Below are 25150 nucleotides of genomic sequence, written 5' to 3' on the forward strand. Positions count from 1 at the left end.
AAGAAAAATCAATTGAAGAAAGAAAAAAAAACCTGAGGGGAAAAAAAAAAACAAAAAGCAAGCAAACAACAACAGAGAGTGAGAATGCTATGCTGTGGTCCACACTCAGTTCCCACAGTCCTCTCTGGGTATAGATGGTTTTCTTCATCACTGAACAATTGGAACGGGTTTGAATCATCTCGTTGTTGAAAAGAGCCATGTGGAAGAGGAAGATTTCGTCAAGAATTCTACAACACAAACAATTATAGACAACATCCTGGCTTTAATTTTCTACTGTCTCCACATCTATAATATAATCATCAGTCTCCGCATCATTAATATCATCGGAACGTCCCTCTGCTGAGCTGCTGGAGTCACATTCTGTTGAGCTGCTGGAGTCGCATTCTGTTGAACTGCTGGAGTCGCATTCTGTTGAACTGCTGGAGTCGCATTCTGTTGAGCTGCTGGAGTCACATTCTGGAGTCTGATAGGAATCTTTCTTCATTCCTTCTTGGGGAGTTACGTGATGTGGACAGCATTTGGAATGGTCTTTTGAATGACATTCAGATGAGATGGAAGATGTGGTATCTGCTTCAGAATCTGTACCTTCCAGGAAATATCTTGGTCTTTTGGGGACCAGGTCAGCCTGAAGTAATTTAAAGAGGTTTCCCAAAGGATCCTCTTCAGGATCAGTTAAGGACTTTGGTGGGGTTAAGTTGTATCTGATAGTTGGAGGTGGTGGAAAGTTCTGCATGAAAAAAAGTTAGAGACTGGCATCAGGGGAAAGAAGGAAGCTTATGAATCATCTAGTTTAACTCCATTCAAACACAATTCAGGTTTACCTCAGTTGGTAGGTACCAACTTTCCCCATTGTGTTTTTGGCACATTATTGTCCAACATAAGAAATTAATGGCAGTTTAGAGGTGTGGGTGGAAATTTGAAGAAGCCAAATAAGCAAAGCCCAACAGATAAAAGAAAAAAAAATTAGAAACTCAGAAATACACAAAATATGTGAATGATATTATATAGTACCAATGTATTTTATCTTTTAATGCCATGATGATTCAGACTCCTTTGATATGAAAGGAGGGCCAAAATTTTTGAGTGTATTTCCAAGATAAAATGCCGTATTTATACTCCCCACAATGTGGAAGGGATAGTTGTCCCCACAATGTGGAAGGGATAGTTGTCTATCTTTTCTAGAGCTCACAAGTTTGAAAAAATGTTTTCCTGAAAGATATATTAACTTTTCCTTATGAGAAGGAAAGAAAATTTGTGTTTGAATTCTTGCAAGAAACTAAAATGTGATTTTGAATTCTTGTTCATTCATCATGTTTTTTTTTTTTTTTTTTCAATTGCAGTTCTTCAAACTCTGATTAATCTTGATGTTAGGAGAGGAGATTAAAGATTCTGGAAAGTCCTATTGATTCACCAAGTAGCTGGTATTTTTTTCCATAGAGTCACTGGAGTCACTGTCCTTGAGATTGATCACTATTAGAAGATTGTCAAGAATGGAAGTGAAGAATTGTGTCAATGTGCTACCAGAAAACCTAGCTAAGTATTCGGGGGTTCTTTGAAGGAAATTGAGCAATTTAACTTATGGTTTTAGCCAAATCCAACTTGAAGGTATACCAAGTCAGGAGACCATTTGCAATGTGATCTCCTTATGTGATGAGACACGGGAATGGAGAAAGGAAATAGGCAGTTATAGAGTATTGACATAAAATATTCAAATCCAGCCTAAAGACTTAGGAGAATGTCTGACACAAAGGCACAAATTACACACTTGGGGGTTGATTAGTTAAGTAAGCACCTACTGAAGGTAAAGTATAATATAAATGTTGAAAATATAAAGTTGTCTAACATCATACTAGCTACTTACAGTGAGTAAATAAAATGGCATGTACCTAACACTTTGAAGAGGGCGCTAGAGAGTTAAGAAATTATTCTTGAAGAAGAGATATCAGATATTTAGAGCATTAAAGTGAGTTCTGGATTGGAGATATAGGAAGGAGCAAGAATCCCCAAAGCGGGGATCATCCTGTTCTTGACAACGAAGGATGGAGAGAGGTAGGAGATGGAAATAATCCATCCCACCTTGGAAAGATAGGGGACAGAATATTGAGGTGGAGAAGAATGGTCCAGTTTATCTGAAATATGGAGTGACAGAATAATGCAAAATAAGCTTGCACAGAGAAGCTGAAGGGTTTCAGCTGCCAAGCTGAGGAGATTTCAGTTAGTCCCCAAAATAATAGGGAGTCAATGAAGATTCTTGAGCTGTGGAATATCAAAAGATTTATTTTGGAAGCATTTTTTGGTTGACTTTGTGGGAGCTTTACTGAAGAGGAGAAAGACTGGAATAAATCTGGGACCCCTTTGAAGGAAATGTTTTATTAGTCCAAAACAAAGTTTATGAAGAAGGACGGTGGTCATGTGAATGAAAAGAAAATGAATGTAAGAGTTGTAAAGACCAAAATGACAAGATTTGGTAACCGATTTGCATATGTGTGGGAAAGGAGAAAAGTCTAGAATTAATAAAAGTTATTTCCTACCTGATGCATTAATGAAAGTTCTTTATCCATTGGAGTCTCTGGTTTTAAAGGAATATGGAAAATTGGTGGGTAATCATGCCTAGAGTCCAGGTTACAAGTAGCTCCCAATTTCAGCATCGTAGAAGGGGAAGCATAGCAATCATTAAAGCAATAGTTTGTCCCAGAAATATCTGAAAATAAATAAAAAAATGAAGACCTTAATTGCCTCGGTTCATTCAATCTCATACATTAGATAGACTGGATTCAGAATGGATGGAGGAACAAAACAGAGGATCTGGAGGCACACTTTACTCAATATTCAGATAAAATGGAAGAGAATCGTCTATTACACTACTGGATAGAATAATCTCTTCTCCTTAATACTTTTCTCCCCCTCTTTCTTCTCTTCCATTTTGTCTGAATATTGATTATGAGAAATTATTAACAGAAATAGAAACTCTTTGATCCATTTGCACATTTCTCAACTATCCACTCAAATACTCAAAAAAAGTGGTTGGAGATTGTTATTTTTTTCGAGGGCAAAATGATAAAACATATATTTTAGGGGGAGAATATTCTGACAATGTGGAGATGAAAGTTAAACAGACCAAGTCATTGAAGAAGTATTCAGTTATCCAGGTTAGGGGTTCCATTAAGAATTCCCTAAGAACAGGGATTTCTTGGGCCTTTTTTTGGCATTTCCAGCACTTAACTAGTGATGAGCCCACAGAACACATTGTTTGGTGGTTGGTCCTGGCAAGTATACATATAGAGGGGAATTTTGATCAAAAGAAAAATAACTTTGCTAAGAAATAAGAGTCATTACCTTTTTCCTGCCTTGTAGCTTGTGCTGCTGGTGACTGAATCCCTCTAGGTTCAAGGTTTCTTGAATGAAAGCACATTTCACTATTATATTCCATAAATGGATGTCTTTGGGATAAGTCACAGAAAGGGGGGGAGGTCAGGAATGGGTTTGAAGCTTGAGCCCTCTCAGGTTGTCCTCTTCGGAAGAAAGGATCAACATAAGAAAAAGGAGAGGGCAGTGGAATTCCAAAACTGAAATTGTAGTAGGAAGAAGAGATGTCTTGTCCATAGGGTACATGAGATGATTGTCGTGACTGGTGCATGAAGGAAGATACTGAGGGAGAAAGCATGGAAAATGAGGGAGAAGGCATGGAAAATGATGGATGTACAAAAATATCATGGGAATGTTGGCTCCTTTGGTCTTCTATGAACCTTGTTAAGCTTGAAACCTGCAGAATAAAAAGAAAGAAAGATCAGTGAGAAAATAAGTGTTGATTCAATCCCAGACTTCACTCCTAAGCATCGCCTTAGACCTCCCACTTCAGTGTGCAGTGTTGTCCTGGGAATAGGTTTACTATTGCATATGCGATCATCTCTTGCTATTATTATCATCATACTGAGTTATGGAATATTATCATACTAAGTTATGGAAATACATATTTTCTTCAGTAAGTTAAAATAAATTCAAATAGGAAAGATGCTACATAAGTTTTCCAACCTCTTATATGCTTGCATCACCACTGACTCATTTGCACCACACACACACACACACACATATACACACACACTCATCACACAGAATATTTTCTGTGTGAAGAAATCTCAGCTGACCAAACTCCTAATTTCTTGGAAGATTTGGAGGACACATAGCAACATTAGGCAATAGACTGAGAGCTGGGCTTGAAATTAGGAAGATTTGGATTCATACTTTCTCTGACCTTGGAAAAATTACCCTCCTTCAGAGCTCAGTGTCCTCTGTAAAATGTAATAGGGGTGGACTTCATGGTCTCCGAGGTCCCTTCTAGCTCTAAATCTGTCATCCTATATGTTTCTCCAGAATCCTCCTGTTTTTTTCCACCATCTCTTCTCTACACTGCAGTTCTTAGTCTTTGGACTTTTCCTACAATATGCCAAAAGAACATTCACACCTACCTTTGTAGCATTTTTTGTGGTATCTCCTCTGGTTAAAATGTAAGTTCATGAAATTCATGGAACTTAGCACAGTGCCTGGCATAGGGTAAGGGCTTAGCTAATGTATCTTGACTTGACTCACTCTCCTCAAAATCATCATCATCACAAGACAAAGAGAGTCGTTTCAAAATTGTCTAAGGCCACATAGCTAGTTAAGAATCAGGGGATGGATTCCAACTCAAACGTTCCTGATGCTGTACCCAGCCTTCTATCCAATATGCTCTGCTGACTCTTGCAAATGCACAGCCCTTCATACTTTGCAAAATCCATTCACATCTACTTCAGTTGTTGGCTGGTTGATTATTGTCCTTCATGCTCAAAGAGGACCTCAACTATGTCATTGTGTTGAAGAGTCAAAGTACACACAACCGGCAGATCACAGCAACGGGAGCTCAGAAAGCTCCACCACATGTTGGGAACAAATTGTCCACGAAATTTGGGATCAGAAATATCTCTCTAACTGCACATCAAGTATAGAATACACTTCAAGGGTAGAAGACAGAATTGATCTTGGAGTCATGGAAACTGAGCTTTAAATCTTTATTCTACAAGTTAGTAACTCCAAGAAAGAATAACGAGTCAGTTAATACTTCTCTCTCATCATTTCAGTCAGTCTGGTGGGTCAATAAGCATTTATTAGGCAACTATGTGCCAAACACTATGCTGAGCACTGAATGGATTTCTTCATCCATAAAATGATGTTGGTAACAGTCACACTGAGAGATACATTGGTCATAGTAACTTATAGCAAAAGGTGGTGTGGGTGAAGCACTTTGTAAACTGTAAGTAGCATAGAAATAGAAAGTATATATTTTTTTGAGCTTCCTTATCATCCCAGGGATAAGACCCAGATTTTAGCTCTGATCTTTTTAGGTAATGAAACCGAGGCCCTCGTTGACTCTGGAATTCACTCAAGATCACAGATATTACATGGTCAAACCAGACTGAAACTCAGAGCTGCCTCTATACAGTGTGTTTTTTTTTGTTTTTTTTTGTTTTTTTTTTTGTTGTTGTTGTTCCATCCCTTTTGATGTATCTTTGAATCTGTGATATGCCCTTCCCATCATGCATTAGTAAAGAGCCCTCATGCATTTCAAGACTTCATCCTTTAGAGGGCATGTCAGGATGAAAAACATTCTAGCTCATCTTAATTTCCAAATTTAATTATTCTTCTCTATCCTCCCCCTTCTGGTTCTCACCGAATCTTTGATATTAACTATCTTTTCTTCTCAATACTTTTCTCATTTTCTTTTTCTAGTATTCCACAACACTACTCTATTCTAGTATTTTTATGACCTTTCCTTTTCATTCCTTTATCCAGGTCTCACCAATTAATAAGAGTATTCCCTAAGGCTCTGTTCTAGGACTTTTCCCCTTCTCCCTCTATTATTTAATTTAGTGACCTCATCAGCCCCCATAGACTCAACACCCACCTCCATGCAATTGATTCTCACATCTAAATCTCCATTCCTAATATCTCTCTTGACCTTCATTCTCAAATTTCCAACTTCCTGTTGGACATTTCAAACTGGAGCAAAATCACATACTTATATGCTCAACAGATATGTAATCAAACTTGTAATACTTCCCCCAAACCTTTTCTTCTTAAATTCCTCGATGTTATAAATGCAACAGAGATCATCCCAGTCTCTCAATCTCACAAGCTAATTTCTTTACCCTTACACCTCAAGTAAAACCATTTCCCAATCCTTTTATTTCTACTTCTGCAACAACTGCTTTATTCAGCTCCTTCTAACACTGCTATTGCCCTGGAGCCGGTCCTTAGCTCATGGCTGAACTACTTCAATAGCTTTCTCCTACTTTTCCCTAACTAAAACCCCTCCCCATTGCAGCCCATTGTCCAATCAATTACTAAAACGGATCTTCCTAAAGTACAGGACTAAGAATGTCACCCAATAATTAAATAAACTCCAGTGTCTCCTTATTACTTACAGAAACAAATATAATTATATATTTTCTGCTTGGATGTTAAATCCTTTCAAAATCCAGTCCCTTTTAAGCAATCTTTCCAGTCTTCTCATGTATTACTCCCTTCCAAATAACTCTAACATGGGCCTTCCTGTTTCTCACACAGCACAGATTCTCCATCTGTCAAATCCAGGCATTTTCAGATGATCCCTAGAAGTCTCTTCCTCCTCATCTACACCTTCTGGCTTCCTTCGAGTCTCAAACACAGTTTTATCTTCTGCAAAAAGTCTTTACATGTTGTCTCCTTCATTAGAAGTGTGAACTTCTTGGGAGCAGGAGTTTTTTGGCCTTTCTTTGCACCTCCAGAACCAGTAATCATTAAACAAATTTAAGTCATTTAATAAATCTAGTCATTTAGTAGCTATTAACTAAATGCCTAATGGATTCCTTGACTCGAGGCTCCTCTCTCCTGGAAGTCCAAGGTGTTCCTTTTTGCTTGTCCTAGCCCCAGTTCCCAGTTTCTCTTTTGTGAGATACTACTTCAGTTAACCGATTGGGAGGTGAGGCTCAAATGTGAGGTTTGGAAGGATAGACTAGGTTTTCTGGTGGAGGAGAAAGTGAGAGTTGAAGGAAAGAACAGAAAAGCAGGAATCCTCACTTACCCGACTTCTGGGCGGCGAGATGCTCCTACGAACAGCCATGTCTGGATTGATGCTTTTAGTCCTGTTAACTGCCTGGGGCTTATTATTCCTAATTTTACTGGTCTCCGTCTTCTTTGTTGTTGTCTTTGTTTTTTTGTCTGGTCATCATCCCTGTTCTTACATTTATTCTTCAACACAAAAGTTGAGTGGAGTGCGCTGTGAAGCTGGAGAAGGACAGGGAAAAAAGGGAGGGAAACTTACAGTCAACATTGATATGAAAATCCATTGATATAATGTTCAGGCTAGCTTTCTGGAGGACCTCAGGATCAGCCTGAGTCCTCAGTCTTAGAGGAGAAGTGATGAAAGCAGGAGAGTCACCCCCAAAAATTCATTCCACTTTCCTGCCTCATGTATTACTGAACCTGGATATCTATCTCTGTATAGCTCCTTCTGTTAGAGTTCTTTCTTCAAATATCAGCTCATGTGAGCCCTCTTACACTCTTTCCTCATCTCTAACTTGGATAAAATGAGCTCCCCTTGCTCTGGGTTCTCTTAGAACTTCCCCTGGCTCTCCTCTGGATTCATCTTTACTGTTTTACCAGAGCAACCTCATCTCCAAGACCCTTCCCCATTCCATCAATATCCCCCAAAGTCCCATCCCATTTGCTCTTACTCTGTATTGTTCAGCACCAAGATGTAAAGGCCACTGGTCACAAATCTCTTGCTGCCTCCAAAGTCAAGTCTTCTACTGGGAGAGGGAGCAGTATTTATGCTACTATATGGACTTGTCCCCTCCCCTTTACCAAAGGTTTGGGGGCTGGGATTAATTTCAAAGTAAGCAGCTTTCTCCCAGTTGTAAGTATGGCAATTTTAAACCTTTTCTGTCCCTATAAGAGCGTGATGGAGGCACTTCCCCTCAGAGGCTCAGTTCCCTCCTCTCCTAAATGAATGAATCAATTGGAATTGGTCAAAGACTTTTATAACTAAGTGTCTAGTACATGCTAAGAATTATGGGAAGAGGAGTTCGAAGGTCTAAGACAATGTCCCTTCAAACTGGTGTTCTCACCTTCAAGATACTCTAGAGATTTTTATATTTATGTTCCATGTATTCTCTCCCCAGTTAGAAGCTCTTGTGAATAGAGATCATTTCATTTCTTGTATTTGTGGAATTAGTGTGGGCAAAGTTGGCCTTTGGCATATAGCATTTAACAAAAGCTTGATTAACTCAAACAAAATAATGAGCCCCTTTCTAGGGATCCAAACTTGCTGTACTCAGAGGAAGAGGCCCTCTTCAAGGTCTCGAGTTCACATCTTGGCTTTTAAGTAGCTCTTCTTTGAATATATCTCGAGTTAGGGAGAGTAAAAGCTTCAGTCTTCACACCTTGTTGTGTCTAAGTCTTGGCTTGTCACATCCTCCGGCTTCCCACCCTCATGTACCTTCAGCTACAAAATGAAAAAAAAAAAGTTTTTCTTATTCCTCAATTATCTTTAGTCTTCACCAATATTCAATCCTGTCCAACATCCTTGATCTTTGAACATAAATTTCTGTGACTTTAGTATCTCTTGGTATTCCTCATACCAGTCATCTTCAGTTCTCTCAATCCTCATTTTAATACACAGCCTAGATGCCTTTATTGGCTCTATCCCCTTTTCTCTCTCTCACCCACCCACCTAAAGAGGTCAAATCTTCACCATCCCTCCAATTAAGACTTCTGAAATGGTGTCCTAAATAATCACACACAATTCACACATATGATATATAAAGTATTGTTTCAGGTAGGGATTCTTTTTTTATATATAATTTATTTTTTTTATTATACCTTTTTATTTACAAGACATATGCATGGGTAAATTTTCAGCCTTGATTCTTCTGTTCCAACTTTTCCCCTCCTTCCCCCCAACCCCTCCCCTAGATGGCAGGTAGTCCAATGCATGTTAAATATGTTCAAGTATATGTTAAATACAATATATGTGTACATATTTATACAGTTATCTTGCTGCACATGAAAATTTGGATTTAGAAATAAGGTAAAAATACAGGTAGGGATTCTTAACTAGGGTTCCATGAACTTTTTTTTCTTTTGTTTTTGAGTACTTTTACAGTTGGATTTCAATGTAATTTGGGTTCTTTTCTAATTGTAGGTATTATTATTACATTATTACTTATATTCTAAGAACCAGTTTATAGGCTTCCCCAGGCTTCCATAAATGTCCATGACATGCAGAAAAAGGCTAAAGAGTCATTAATCTAAGGGAGATTCAGAATCCTCAGCTTGATATTTAAAACCTTCCATCTACTTTTTCCATTTAGTTTTATTATATTCTTAATACTGTTTCTCCATAACAGTCAATTTGGCCTCTACTTCCCACATACAATACGTTTTCCCATCTCCCTGCCTTTGCCCCACATTCTGGAATGTGTTCACACCTTATTTTTTCCTTCTTACAAAGAACAACTTGGGAACCATCTCCTAAATTCCCCAACCATGAGCACTATCTCCCTTATGAACATCAAACCTTAGATATGGGGGAACAGAGAGGAGACTTGAGTTTTCTCATGAAAAAAAATCCTTGATGAAAATGAAGAGATTCTAAAATCAGCCAATCCTATATTTTTAATTTCTCTATCTGGAGTATCATCTGGTAATGATTGAGTTATGAATTTTTGTTGTTCAGTCATTTCAATTTGTCTAACTTCGTGATGCCATTTTGGGCCTTTCTTGGCAAAGTTACATATAGAAATACCAGCTCATTTTACATATGAGGAAACTGAGGTAAAGAGGGCTAAGTGACTTGCCCAGGATCTCACAGCTAATAAATGATCTAAGACTGATTTGAACTCATTAAGATGAATTTCAAGCCTAGTGCTCTATCCACTGATCCACTTAGCTGGCCCTAGATTACTATAAATCATCAGAAGGCACTAGTATTGTCACAAGTTAGCACAGGAGTTGGCAGTTAGTAAGCACATAATTAATTTCTTAAAACAATTCCATAAATACTTTAGTCATTTTCTATGGAAGGTTTGCCCAGAAAACACCTGGGTAAAGTTAACATCCTATTAACAGTGTTAAAGAGTGAGTTTTTTTTGTTTTATTTTGTTTTGTTTTGGTATTATGTCATGAAATCAACTACTCTTTTTTTCACTGGGACACAAAGACAATTAAATTGCACCTAAACAAGAGTTTCAGTTTACTCATGTACAAATAAGATGCCATGATATTTGTACTACAGTTCTCCTAGAGTTGTTTTGATGAATCACAGAATCATACGATAATATCTTACTCCACTGGTCGTCTAAATTTCATCCTAACATTTTATACCAGATGGGTAGATTTCTAATCTGGATTCTTCAGAAATTTTTTTCCTCACAAATCTGAAATGACCTCTTTTCAAATTCTCTCTCATTTTACCTGACTGTACCTTGCCACAGTCAAATTGAATAAGATTGATCCTTTGATCCCATTAACAATCTTGCAAAAACTAAAAGATAACCATCATAATCCTCACTCCTAAACTCTGTTTTCTCTTTTCCAAACTAAAAATACACAGGAAAGTCTTTGCAATACTTCTGCATTATAGAAATGTGAATTATTCATTTTAATTTTCTCATTCTCATATTACATTCAATAGAATATTGGAATCTATTTTGGGGAGATTCTCTATCCCCCTATTCATCATTCTATATTTCAGATAACTGTTGCACAGATGGATAAAATGATTGTTGAGTTTTTGTTTATTTGTTTGTAATTTTTAAAGTGTTTGTATAATAAGCAATTGGCCTACCCTCTGTAGTCACTGAAAGTGTCTTTGGGACAATTCTAGGAGCAAGAAGAATCATGGTATCATTTATCTTGTTCTAATTTAATAAGCACCTACTTTGTGCAAAGCATTGTGCTTTGAATTGCGCTTGAAATACTAACAAAAAGACTATCTCATCAAGAAGTTACAATGTCGGGGGTGGAAGGGGTGAGGGGGTGGAGAGGGAATGGCTTTTGGCAAAAATGGGACAGTCCTCTTTCATGTCATTTTGTGTGTGTCTGCATCTTTGTGCAGAATATCTGTGTCGTGTTTGTTCTGTGAGCTAGATTTTGTTACTTGGAAAGATTTCAAATACAACCAGCAAAAAAAAAAAAAAAAAAAAGCCTCTATGCTATAGTTAGAATGCTGGGAAAATTTCTTAGAAAGTCTATTTTTTTTTTAAAGTTTTGAGAGCAAAACGTCTTAGCAAATTCTCAAAATTTTGAAAGTTTGGCAATTAGTCATTTTAAAATGTCAAGAAAAATTCCTGAAACATTTCAGTTGTGGGGATTGCTACTGTTTGCTAACTCTTCTCATCTCTGAACTGTGGGGAAATTCAAATTCTGCCTCATCTGCAGAAATAGGGGAAGTAAAACCAGGGGGACCTTACCCAATCATGCCCAAATAATCAGTGTGGGGGAATGAGGATGAAGTCGGGGTAGGCTCCATGGATAGCATTTCCTGAGCTCTGGCACCTGAGACTACCATCAAAGGAACACCCTACAGTCACCCCAGTTTCCAGGAGGTTCTGTCCAGGAACTGCCTGGGAAGGATCTGGGTACCCCTCGCAGCTCCCAGAAAGCTAGGCAACCTCTGCATTTGGTAAGACCACCATTCTCTCTCTCAATTATGAATATATATTAGCTATAACATTTATGGCAAATTATTTTATCTCTGTCCAGTTTTCTAATTAGTAAAGAGAAATAACAGTTGTTATTGTGAAGACCACATAATTGCACAAAAACTAGAATAAAACATGTTATGTGAAGGTTAACTGCTTTATTGGATATAATTGCTTCATATTTGATAACTATGGGTTGTTTAATATGACCAACAGATAAGTGATTTCTCTCTGTGTGTAAAGTAATTTGGTAATTTGTTTGAAATAGAATAGTAAAAGGAAAACCCACTAAAAGGATCTATTTGTACTGATAAGTGTTAACAGAAGAGTTTTGCAACTTCAGGAAAATAAAAAGCAGTTTGCTACCACTTTCAAAACTCTAGTTATCCAGAGTCAGACTTCTGAGGGCCCTGTCAGTAAAAATTCACACCTTTACCTGGCTCACCAAAGAGAAATGAATCCCTGAATTGGAAAATAACCAGATGACAATTCAGTTAGTCAAGACTCATTAACTAAAGCTAAGTCAATTTTAAAATCTGTTCTATCTTAATTTTAAGAATTGTCCTATTTTCTCCCAAAAACAAAAGGGAAGTTTATTTAAGGGAATAGAAACAGCTAAAACTATTTGGCTATGATTTAGGAAAATTCTAAAATTGTTAACTAAGTTACTTGGAGTTATTGTCAACATGTTAAGCCTTATCAGTTTACCTCCAGGTGTGAGGTGTGAACTCCTTTCCCCCTTCACAGAGTGGGGGGAGATATCAAACAGCACAGCCCACCAAAGCCCTAAGAATTGTCGAGGTGAGCAATACAGTTGCTTGGTTAGCCTCCCCCTTAATTCCATCACAATGGCTGAACCCAGGGTAACTTTGGATGTGGCAGGTATACAGGGGCCTTGTTTTCTTACTCCGGCACTTTGGTCTCACCTGTCCCATCTCCAGCAGAGTAATGGGGATTGAAGGGAAACTTAAGAACTGTTTTGAGACATCCCTTCTACCCTGCCAGCGGCGACCTGGTATTTAAACTCTCCTTTCCCAACCTGGTATTTAAACTCTCCTTTCCCATTATTCCCTCCTGTCCTGTTCCCTTATTGGGGTGTGATTTAATGGTGAAATTGGGGGCTCAATTTTTCCTTCTCAGACTTCCAGGTGAATTTGTTGTGCTTCTCTCAAAGTCCTCCCGGATTCCTTCTGAAATCTGGGAGGAAGTAGATTCCTGTCTGGGACCCAAGAATCCCTGGGTCGGATTCTTATGCCCTCCAGCTTTAGTGACCCTGTACGATCCCCACTCAGATCCCAGGGGACACAATGATTCTCCACTCTAGATCTTAAAGGTGCTTTCTTTTGCACACTGTTGGAATCCTAGTGTTAACTCAACTTGAAACAAGGTGATAACTCAAAAGAGATGTTAGAATCCTAGTGTTAACTCAATGGAATTGATATAATGCTTGTGTTCACACCTTTAGAGAGTTCATATAATCAAGAAATATTTAAGTACTCATTGGAGTTCACAAGTATGGGAGATTCACAAAGTTACAACAGCTACCATTGCATAAAGACTCTCAATTTCTTTTTTGCCCTTGAGGGGGCAAATCCAGGGAAAGGTAACCCCCACCAATGCACATGGCCCGTATGTGAAAGGGCTGCCTCAGTCCCTCATCTTGAAGCCCTTCTGGAGGAGGGGTATATACTTAGGGAAGGACTAATGGATTTTACAAATTCGGCCCCTCCCAGGAGCTTCAAACTGCTTTTTTGGGTTTTGTTGACATCTTTACTAATTGTAAGACTGTAAGCTCAGGTTTTTGCTAAATTAGATCAAACCCATTTAAGAGTAATTATTGTCTCCACTCTGCCTGGCATCCTCTCTACCCAATGCTTAACACCTTTTAAACATGGTGCTTGTACCTCAGGTGATCTGAGTGCTCCTTTCATTGTGTCTAGAACCACTGCTTCAGACACTGCCCCCACCCTTCAAGGAGACAAAAGCAGAACGTTGAGGAAAGCATTCTTTGCTATTTATCCTAGGAAAAGCTGTTTGGATGAGAGGTATTCATGATAGTCTCATCCAGCCCTCCCCAGCCAGCCCTCCCCACCCCTCCCACCGCTCCCACCCCTGCTTCCTCTGTGTAGGGTTTCTGGCCATTGTCCTTACTAACTCCACTTTTAATTATTCTTTTTTGTTCATATATGACCCCTGACTTTCTAATTTATTTGTGAGATTTGTTTCTCTCAGTCTCCAAGTTATGAATTTGTTCACCAGGAATACCATTGGCTAACTGATTCTGAAACTCAGAAACTCAGCCCCCTCCCCCCCTCCCCGTGCTGCTGCCAATATCCCCTCCTCGTTCTGGACCCCACTGAGCAAAGAGACAGCTCTAAGCTCCTTGTCGGCTTGAAGCAGCTCCAGAAGATGAGACCTCCATCCCTTTGTGGGGAAATATGTAATATGATTTTGTGGTCCCCTGATAATTTTTTTTTGGGGGGAGGGGGCTTCTGTTCTGGCAATAAGTCAGTGATTATAGATTTTTTGCCTCAGGAAACTCCCACCCCCAATCTGTCTGATTCTGACTACTCCTTACTCTCGCACAGATCAAACTCCTGGGACAATAGTCTGATTGATAATCTGGCCAATGAGAATGAAATTCCCTCCTACCCATGAGCCATAGAATTAGCATATCAATGCTAGAAAGCTGGATAAATGTGTCTCCTGGCTTCTGTTTCTCTGCTGCACTTCTTTTAGGATCCCAGCCCACTTTTGAATTGGAGTTACAATTACTTTCAATAAACTTTGTCCCTTCTCTAGGAGATGGGTTCAAGCCTGCAAATTCTTTTGACACCTCATGACACCAGTCTGGGACCCCAAACTTTTGAATTCCCCTCTTTCCAAACTCAAGAGAAGGAATATATACTGAAAATTATAAATAAGAAAAGAAAATTATGTTTCTTTAGGGAGTTTTGATCTGTGTTTTCTTTTACAACACCACAAATATGGAAATATGTTTTGCATGACTGAATATGTATAACCTTTATAAGATTGTTCTACTTCTCAATGATAAGGTAGAGGAGGAAGGATGGGAAAGAATTAGGAACTCAAAATTACAATTAAATTTAATGTAATTTAAAAAAAGCAAAAGTTAAAATTGTTTTTAAGCACATGAAGACTTTCCCTGGCAGAATGACTTGATGGGAACTTTTTTTAAATGCAAAGCTAGGAAGCAGTTAATTAGGAAATAATAGTAAAGATAACTTCATTCTTACTGTACTCTTCTCTGGTCAGACCACATCTAAAGAAATTTATTTGCTCTTGGAATAATCTTTTAGGAAGTACATGGAAAAATTTGGGAGCCCAGAGGGAAGGGCCACCAGAATGAGAGACAAAAAGATTTGACTGAAGGAATAGATTATGTTAATTCTGGAAAAAAAGTATTAAGTTGGGTATGGTGAGCATTTGTGGTATTGGAAGAGTTAGCATGTTAACACAACTTTAGACTATTGTTTTTGGCAGAACAGAAATTGAGTGGTTAGAAGTTGTGGAGAGGTAAGTTATGAGTAAATGTAAGGAAATAATACCTAAAAATGAGAGCTTTCCAAATGACAAGGTGATCCCAGGATATAATGGTTTTCCAATTATTAGAAATTCTCCAGAATTTGTACAAATTATATGGATTACTGCAGAGAGGATTTCAGTTGGACCAGTTGACTTTGGCCATTCTTTCCAGCAAATTGCAGTTGAAGTCATTCTTTCTTTCCCTCTAGAACTTCTCAGTTTCTGGTTTCTCTCCTATTACTATCAAACTCATCCAAGTTTCCCTTGTACTTAAATAGTAGCAATGACAGCAGCAACAGCAATAATAGCAAAACCAAATAACAACAGAATCTTTTGCTAGACAATACTATTCCTAAGCCTGTATCCTATATCTCTCCTCCTCCTCTCAATTAACGTCCTAAGGACTTAGAAAAAGCTGTCTATATTCAGTGCCTCTCATTCTTCTCTCACTTACTTCTCAGCCCTTTGTTACGAAGCTTCCAATGGCATCTTACAATGGAAACTTCTCTCTCCATTATTACCGATAATCTTTTAAGTGCAAAAGCTAATGAACTTTTATCACAAGAACAATTTTTCCCCCAAAGCCAGAAAAGGAGGCAAAGCAGGTGCTACAGAGCCTTTAGAGCTTGGTTAGACATTAAGGACACCATGTCATCCACTGAATCTGAAGTCCACTGTATCCCCAGTAATCTTGACTGTTCTACCGCTGGACAATGATGACTCTGGAAGAGCCAGTGCAGCTGAGGACTTCATGGAACTCTGCCTCATTTAAATCCAATTTGTGCATGAATGAAAAGACATCATCATACCATTTTTTCCATTTCTCTCTATCTCAAAATCCTGCGATGAGAAAGTGATGAAGCAGCAGGTGTGGCTATGCTGGGACCTATAGTCACAACCCTGCATACTGTGGCCCAAGCCATAGGATTGTCTTGTCCCTGGAAACAGCAGTTAGATTCAGCATCCCTCTGGGTATATGAGCAGCCTTTAAGGATGGCACTGCTCACCTCCAGGTAGAAAAGGTGCCCTAAAATTGCCTGCTTACCCAATCCTGGCCTCCCTGTATAGACAATGAGGTGGTACAAAAGGTAGTGTGTTGAACCTGCAATAGGGAAAATCTGAGTTCAAATGTGGCCTCAGACACTTACTAACTATATGATCCTGAGAAAATAAACTTAACTATTTTCTCACTGGTGCATTATATCTTAAAACACAATAGTACGATAGTATTTAATCACTCTACCACAATTTGCTCAGCCATTCTCCAATTGATGGAGATATCCCATGGATTTTAAATTCTTTATCACCACGAAAAGTGGTGGTAATTTTTTTTTTTTTTGCAAAATATATTTTTGCAGAAAGAAATCCTTTCTCCTTTTCTTTGATCTATTTGGTTTGTCCATCATTATGATTACTAACTATACCTTTCCCTCCATTTTGTTTTCTTCTGTTTATTTTTCTCTATTTTATCTTATCTGTTACTTCTGATCCCTACCTTCTTTTATATGCCCTTCTTTAACTCACTCCTCTTTCTCTTATCTCCTTACTTCCCTATTATTAAGATTGATTTCTATTATCAACAGAGTGTGTATATATATGTGTGTGTGTATTTGTGTGTATGCATGCATAAACACACATATATATTGTGTGTGTATGTATATTATATATATATTTCCTTTTTTGGTCCAATTTAGATATGAGGTTCAAGCAATGACCACATGCCATTTGTTCTTCTACTATAAAAGCTCTTTCCTATTTCCCTATTTAATATGAAATCATTTTCCTCATTCTTCTTCTCCCTCCCTTCTTCTCCTAAAGCATTTCTTTCTCACCCATCCATTTTTTTACATAGTTCCAACATAATCAACTCACTCCTACACCATCTTTCTATGTAAAATTCTTCTAACTGCCCTAATAATGATAAAGTTCTTAGAAGAAACATATATCAGCTTCCCATATAGAAAGTCAAACAATTGAACCTTACTGAATCCTTTATACTTTCTCTTTCATGTTTACCTTTCTATTCTTCTTTTGAATTTTGTGTTTAAATGTCAAATTTACATCAAAAATGCTTTAAAATCCTCTATTTCAATATATGTCCATTTTTTCCCTTGAAGGCCTTCACTGAGTTTTCCTGAGTTAGGTTTTAATTCCAACACTTTTGCCTTCTGGAATATCATATTCCAAGTTCTCTGCTTTTTTATCTTTAGCACATATATGTTAAATCTTCTGTTATCCTGATTGTGCTTCTGTGATATTTGAATGGTTCCTTTCTTTCAGTTTGAAATACTTTTTTTTAAGATTGTAAGTCCCTAAATTTAGGTAAAATTTCCCTGGGAGGTTATGTTTGTGGATTTTAGATATTGATAAGTGATTTTTTTTTTCATTTCCATTTTACTCTCTAGTTCTGGGATATCTTAGCAATTTCCCTTGATATTTCCTCCTATTTTTGGTAATGTATTCTTTCCATTTCCTTTTTGTTTTTCTCATAATATTTCCATAATATAAACACCTATTTATATATTTTTTCAATATTCTGCCTCAATATCAAGATATCTTTAATCATCTCTTATGACATTAAGATTCAGAAAGAACTACTTTAATATATTCTTTTTGATTAGAATGTAAACATTCCTTTACCAATTATTGTTAGCTTTTGTTTTCTCTTGATTCCCATATTTGTACTTAGTTATTTTTTTTCTCTTTCAGCATTTTCATGAGAAAATTCTCTATTTTTTAAAAAAAGTCCATTTTTTTCTTGTATGATTTTAACTGATTTTCTTGAGTAACTTATTCTCAGTGCAGGCTTCTGTGTTTTGAAATGTCTCATTTCCTATATAGTGATCTTAACTTATGATAGTATCCTGCTTGATATTTGAATTCTTTCTTTCTGGTTGCTCTTTCCTTTTATAAATGAGGAAAAAAAATAAAATTCAGGAAAGGGAAATGACTTGCCCAAAAAATAGAGGTAATAAGCATCAAAGGTGATATTTAAATCTATTAGTTCTCTGGATTTCCCAGCAATATTTACTCTTTGATTTTTATAGAAAGCTGGAACTTAAATTCAGGCCTTTAAATTTCATTTATTCAATAACATCACTTAATCCAACTCATTGATCATGTCTCATCTAGTCTTCTCTTTTCCAGACTAGATATATCAAAATTTCCAAGGCTATTTCTCTTCTCAGCAAGAATTATAAATTTTTGTGAATGTGAGGAAAAGATGATGTCGTGATCAATAAATACTAAGATGATGGGAAACAAATTGAATTGACTGCAACATGAGGGCTATTCTCCCTCTACTCTTCAAACCACATCCACATGTCTCCTCCCAGCTTTCCTTTGGATTTATTCTATCCAATTCAACAAACATTTCTTGAGAAAATGTTCAGGACAAAATTCTGTTCCAAGCTCAGAGAGACAAAAAATAAAAACTATCAATTGTGACACTTCTCCAAGTATTCTTTCTGTAGTTCCACACTTCGTCCTCATCCAATGTTTATTCATTCTGTAGTTCTTAAATGCTGCCAGCAGGTGGCTCTAGGATTTTATCCCCATTTTGTTTTATTTTTAAGATAAGCATTTTTTCTTCTTCCCACAGCCACTACTCTTTAGAATTAAAAAAAACAAAAAAAAAAAACTTGCAACAAATATTCATAGTTCAAGAAAATAAGTTCCTGTCCAAAAAAGAAAATATATGTTTCATTCTGTATATTTAGTTTATAATCTCTGTCAGGATAGAGCGGTACCATTTGGCCATTGCTTTCATCAGATTTGTTAAGTCATTCATAATTTTTTTGTTTATGAATGTAATCCAAGGCACATTGCTAGGAGATGTTTTCCAGATTGATAGAGATGAATGTCCATGCTCGTAAGAGGGGCAAGATGGATTTGGTGAGAGTAGAAGTTGTCATTGTACAAATTGTTTCCCTAGTTTTGTCAATTTCACGTTGTATTGATTCATATAAAACATATGAGTTCATCATTCGTATGGCATTATGTAATAATATATAATAACATGATATATGATATCATGATTATAATATATTTTATATAATATGTAATAGATGTGAGTTAATTATAATGTATAATATAATATTATATGATTATATATTACTATATAATATATTAGTTAACTATATTAACATAGATAATATATGTGAGTTAATTTTGACATAATATGTGATATATCACTTATGATATATTATTATATATATGATACATAATATATAAATTTATTTATGCATGTATATTTATACACATAGATGTTTTTTAGTGGTATTCTGGGTCAAAGGATAAGTATAAGTTAGTAATTTGGGGAGGCATATTTCCAAATTACTTTCCAGAATGCGTCTCTCAAGTCATAGCTCTATCCATATTAATTGTACCTGTTTTTTTCCACAAGCCTGTCAACATTTGTCATTTTCCATTTTTGTCGTCTTAAACTGAAGAATGAGAGAAATAAATGATTACAAATATGAAAATTAATATCATAAATTAAAGGAATATGGAAAAAAATAAAGCAAATCTATGGCTAAATGAAAAGTTCATGATCAAACAAATAATAGAGAATATCACAGAAGGTAAAATGGATAATTTTTTTTTGTAAATAGAAAAGGATTTTTTTTTTTTGGACTGAGGCAATTGGTCTTAAGTGATTTACCCAGGGTCATACAGCGAGGGAAAAGTTTTTTTTTTCCCCAAAAACAAAGCAAATGTAGCTAAAATTTGAAAAAAAAAATTAAGAAAAGGAAGTAACTTTCTCCTATCAATGTTTCATTTCCAATATATGTAAGGATTTAATTCAAATATTTATAAGCAAGCTACATTTATTAATTGATAAATTAATAACCTTATTTATTTTAAAAAATGGTCAAAGGGGGACACACATTTTTAAAAACACCAAATCACCAATAGCTAGGGAAATCAAAATTAAAGCAACTCTTGTTTTCTTCTCAAACAAAAGATGCCTAAAAGAAAGAATAAATAATATATTTATTGAAAGCTTACTATGTTTAAATATTGGGTTAATCATTGGAGACACAAATAGGAAAGACAGACAGATCCTCTTCCCAAGGAGCTTATCTTCTAATGGGGGAGCTAACATGTAGGGAAGGTTTCAGCTGCAAGTCAGATACATAGTTCCCATGATCCTTAGGGTATGATGGAAAAACAGCTGATAATATCCTTTCTTTTATGACAAGGGAGGAAGAAAAGGAAGAAGGAAGGAAGGGAGTGAGGAAGAAAAGAAGGGAGGGAGGGAGTAAGGAAGGAAGGAAGAAGGAAGGGGGGAGGGAGGGAGGGAGGAAGAAAGGAAGCAAAGAAAGAAAGAAGGAAGGAAGGAGAGGGGGAAAAAAGAGGGAGAGGGGCAAGGGGAGGGAGGAGGGAAGAATGAGGGAGGAAGGGAGAGAGGAGGAAGGAAGGAAAGGGTAATCTCAATTCATGAATGGAGATCCTAAAAGAAATTAAATCCTAAATTAAAGTCACTCAAAATTATGCCTTTATCATGTAAGAGATCACACACATATATCATTAAAATCTCTTTGAAACCGCACCTCACAAAACACAGTTTCTCAAATCTAACACTCAAGATTCACTAGAATTACTTCCTCAAAAGTGATATCTGAGACCTCACAAATAGCCTAGAAGCTAACCAGGCATCTCTAGGCTGAGGTTCTTTGGGTCAATGTTTCACCACTTGCTATCCTTTACCTGCCTTTAGAAGCTCATCTTGGGTTCATTGCTCAGTCTCCCTATTTGGGGTAATTCGACTCCCATTGCCCTAAAGTTTCCATCCCATCCCAACCTCGATTTCCTGAGGAATAATATCATTTGGAGCTCTAGTCTAACTTGGTGATTTTATAGACAAGAAAATGAAGACTCAAGGAGGCTGCAGCTATTTTGTGTCTATTCTATGTATATTTCTGTCTCTGAAATCCATTAATATTTCTTATCAACCATTACAAAAGGCAAGTGAATAGATAAAGTTTTCTTTTTTGCCATTGCATCCATAGCATTTTGAATAATGCTTGGCACATAGTGCACTCTTAGTGAATTTTCTTGATTGCCCATTGCCCCATAGGTTGAAAATGACAGAGTCAAAGTCAAGTCCTCTGACCTCAGATCCACTTTTCACTGGAGACATCTAGATTCAAATGACATCTCTGGCTCTGCCTAGGTGTGTATTCCACACAGCAGTATTCCCCCAAAAGAAGGCAGGCTACGTCATGAAGAGGGGAAGTGGACCCAGGAGCAACTTTCAGTCTCTCCTTGTGGGTCCAGCCCTTTGGAGGCATTAGGAAAGCCTTTTCACTCAGGTTTTTGGGACCTCGCCACTAGTAATGGGAATTCCTACCCAAGGGAAAGAGAAAGGCAGTAGTGGAGCAGCTAGAATCGGTCTCATTAGGTGATGAGAGCAATTCATTCAATAAGGGCCTGGAGAGCTGGATCCCCTGAGAAACAGCATCAGACAGATCCAAGAAGCTACCTGTTCTCTGATTCAGGAAACCAGGGCACATGTCAAAGAGTCAGGGGCCTCAGAACAGAGAGACGGGTGTGAGTAGGACACAACACTGCTTTGGATAATGTCTAGATGGCCAGATAATGGCCATCTGTCAAGACCAGAAGACCTTTGGACCCATTTCTGCTATTCTCTCTGTGCTCCTTCTTTTTCTCTTTTCTCTTCTTTTCTTAAATGTCATCTCTTCCCTTTAGATCTCTCTTTCCATATTCCTATGACTTGTGATCTTGATCAAATTAATTAAGGTTTTTGGACCTCGGTTTTTTTTCCTTCCATTTGTTCAGGGAATTTGATACATATTATGCTGGAAAGACCATTGGCATTAGAGATAGGTGAACTGGGTAGATGCCCCATCTCTGACAACTCCTGCTTGCCAGACTTTAGGCAAATCACTTTGATTCCCCGAGGCTCTAGATCTTCCTCTTTAATAAGAGGAAATTGTATTAAATGATCTCCGAGGTTCCCTCCAGAGGTACAGTAATTTCCACTGAGATGACCCCTATGATGATATGATCCCTCGATTTCCTTGTGCACTTTTAGGTGGCACAATGCATAAGAGCACTGGTCCTGGAGTATGGAAGGTCTGAATTCAAATTCAGCCTCAGACACTTCTAGCTTGTGACCTTGGGCAAGCACTTCTCCTTGTGAACATCTCAGTTTTCTCATTTGCAAAATGAGCCAGAGGAAGACAAACTACTTCTGTATCTCTGCCAAGAAAATCCCAAAAAGGGTCAGTCATGTCTGACTGAACAACAACACAAGTTCCCTTGAAGACCCTAACCCTTTAAAATTCTGAGCATCTCTTCAACAGTGAGATGATTCAAACCAGTTCCAATTGTCCAGTAATGAAAAGAGTCATTTACACCCTGAGAGAAAACCATGGGAACAGAGTGTGGAACATAACATAGCATTTTCACTCTCTCTGTTGTTATTTGCTTGTTTTATGTTTTCTTTCTCAGGTTTTCTTTTTCTTCCTTCTTGATCTGATTTTTCTTGTGCAACAAGATAACTGTATAAATATGTATACATATATTGGATCTAACATGTATTTCAACATATTTAACATGTATTGGACTATCTGCCAGCTAGGGGAGGGGGTGAGGGAAAGGAGGGGAAAATTTGGAACAAAAGGTTGTACAAGGGTCAATGTTGGAAAAATTAACCATGCATATGTTTTGTAAATAAAAAGCTTTAATAAAATAAAATTCTGAGCATTAGTCTTCGATACATGAGACCTTGGAGACATTAAGTGGTCAGGAAGTCCTTCTTGGACCTATTTCTTTTTCTGTAAAAACAAGAATATTGGAAGGACTGATCTCCTTGGTCCTTAGTTCTATTATTCTGACAGAAACAATCTATCCAAGAAGATGGCCTCCAGTATTCCTTGCAAATCTAGGTTCCTCATTTCTAAATATGAAAAGTCCTTGGTAAGAGTCATAGGGCTGGCCACAGAGTTGACAGGCTCCTACATATGCATAACCAATCACTGTTGTCCTCATGAGATGAAGTCTCATGTGGCTACCACTCTAGACATGGACACATGGAAGCACATTTTTAATCCTTCCTCTGGAACTTTGGGCCAAGTTCCTTAACTTCTCAGCTTTCAGGAAAATGGAGATAAGAAGATGTGGACATGAATAATACATGAAATTGCCCCATTGGACTGATAATTCACTCATTCATTTCATAAAGTTTTAAGAAATATTATAATGACCTGAGTTTGAATGGCCATAGATATTTTCATTTACCCTCATGATGTGGTCTTGGTGAGTTGGAAGCAAAAGAAAAACTGGAGCTGCCAAGTGACCAATCAGGGAGGCCCAAACTTACTTCTGCTCATAGGAATACACAAATAGTGATATTTAGGGCATCTAAGTAGTGCAGTAAATAAAGTGCTAGGCCTGGAGTCAGGTAGGTCTGAATTCACATCTGGCCTTAGGAACTTACAAATTAAGTGACTGAGATAAGTCACTTAATTCTGTTTGCCTCAGTTTCCTCATCTGGAAAATGAGTTAGAAAAGGAAATGGCAAATCAGTCCTGTGTCTCTCAAATAGGGTGGTAGAGAGTTGAACAAGACTGAACAATTACAAACAGTCTTTAAAGCATATCCACCGGGCAGCCTGTGTCATCATACCATATGGCTCCATACATTGGTTGCTGCCTAGCTCCCTTCAATGTACTATTTTTCTATCCGTTTCATTGTACTTCTTAATCATGTTGATGCTTGGGTTAAACCAATCTTTTGGGTTACTAACAACCTCCCTAATTTGTAAGAGCATTATGCCCAATATTTGGGGAGCTTTCATGAAGTTGGTGACCTCCCAAAGCTGTATTTGTTCACATTTCTACAGAATATTAAGGTTCACATACCATTTATTTGTGTGTCCCTTTCAATTGTGAGCTCCTTAGAGGAAAGTATTGTCTTTTACCTTTCTTTGGATTCCCTGATTTAAAATAGGTCCTTGGCACATGGCGGGTCCTTAATAAATGCATATTGACTGACTTACCTTATCATATGCTAGAGTACTTTTGCTAATCTCACCTTTTTTACAGATGAGGAAACTGAGGCAAAGAAAGTGAGCAACTTCCCCAGAATCCTCCAGGAACAACATTTATTACTTGCCTGCCCAACAATCTGCTAAGAACTTTACAAATAATGTCTCATTTGAGCTTTACAACAACTTTGGGAAGTAGGTGCTATTATTCCTTTTGATAGAACTGGATAGACTTTTTAATTTCTGTTAAGTGACTTACCTAGGATAATACTGGTAGTAAATGTCTGAGACTGGGTTTGAGCTCAGATCTTCCAGACTCCAGGAAAAGCCCTCCATCTATTGCATCTCATAGTCTATAGCTAAGAAGAAAGCAAGCAGATATGAAACCTGGTCTCCTGAGTCTAAGTTTAGCACTGTCCATTAGGAAACACTGCCTCTTGTCAAGAGTAGCAGGAAGCATAATAGAGGGGGCTAAGGGTCAAAGGAGTTAGATTTGAACTTAGCTTTGATATTCACTACTGTGGTTTTAATGGGGGAAAAGATTAGGTGGATTATATGATCTCTAAGATCCCATTTGACTTTAAAGCTTTGTTCAGCTAGTTTCTGCTTGAGAACTTTCTGGGATGGGGAGCTCTTCTCACCTTGTTCATTGGCCTGTGACAGAATTTTTTTGTTTATTTTGTTTTGTTTTTAACTGTTATATTTGTACTTTATTTTTAATATTTTTATTTATCCCCAATTACATATAAAACTATTTTTTACAGAGTTCCAGATTCTCTCCCTTGTCCCCAACCCCAAGCCCTATTAAGAAAGCACATGTGAAGTTATACAAAACATTTCCATAAATGTCATTGTGAAAGAAAACATAGAT

General features: G+C 37.3%; 1 protein-coding gene across 1 annotated transcript; it reads right to left on the reverse strand.

Annotated features, from left to right (window-relative positions):
* Window positions 1–242: 242 nt before the first annotated feature.
* LOC111719941 lies at window positions 243–12497 on the reverse strand. The gene is made up of 6 exons (XM_031963313.1): window positions 12426–12497; window positions 8142–8518; window positions 7097–7299; window positions 3337–3763; window positions 2532–2701; window positions 243–727 (listed from the first exon to the last, which is right to left on the reverse strand). Exons 3-6 carry the CDS (start codon window positions 7133–7135, stop codon window positions 263–265), a joined length of 1101 nt encoding a protein of 366 aa, XP_031819173.1. The 5' UTR covers window positions 7136–7299; window positions 8142–8518; window positions 12426–12497; the 3' UTR covers window positions 243–262.
* Between the last annotated feature and the right edge of the window lie 12653 nt (window positions 12498–25150).

Source organism: Sarcophilus harrisii, chromosome 3, assembly GCF_902635505.1.
Source record: "Sarcophilus harrisii chromosome 3, mSarHar1.11, whole genome shotgun sequence".
NCBI classification, from domain to species: Eukaryota; Metazoa; Chordata; class Mammalia; order Dasyuromorphia; family Dasyuridae; genus Sarcophilus; species Sarcophilus harrisii.

What these genes read in the sequence shown, in the direction of transcription:
- LOC111719941 (XM_031963313.1), bottom strand. Translation starts at nt 7,135, where the DNA reads ATGGCTGTTCGTAGGAGCATCTCGCCGCCCAGAAGTCGG. An exon ending in TCTCGCCGCCCAGAAGTCGG is followed by an intron (nt 3,764 to 7,096) that starts GTAAGTGAGGAT and finishes TTTATTCTGCAG; the next exon opens with GTTTCAAGCTTAACAAGGTT. An exon ending in AACTTTCATTAATGCATCAG is followed by an intron (nt 728 to 2,531) that starts GTAGGAAATAAC and finishes TTTTTCATGCAG; the next exon opens with AACTTTCCACCACCTCCAAC.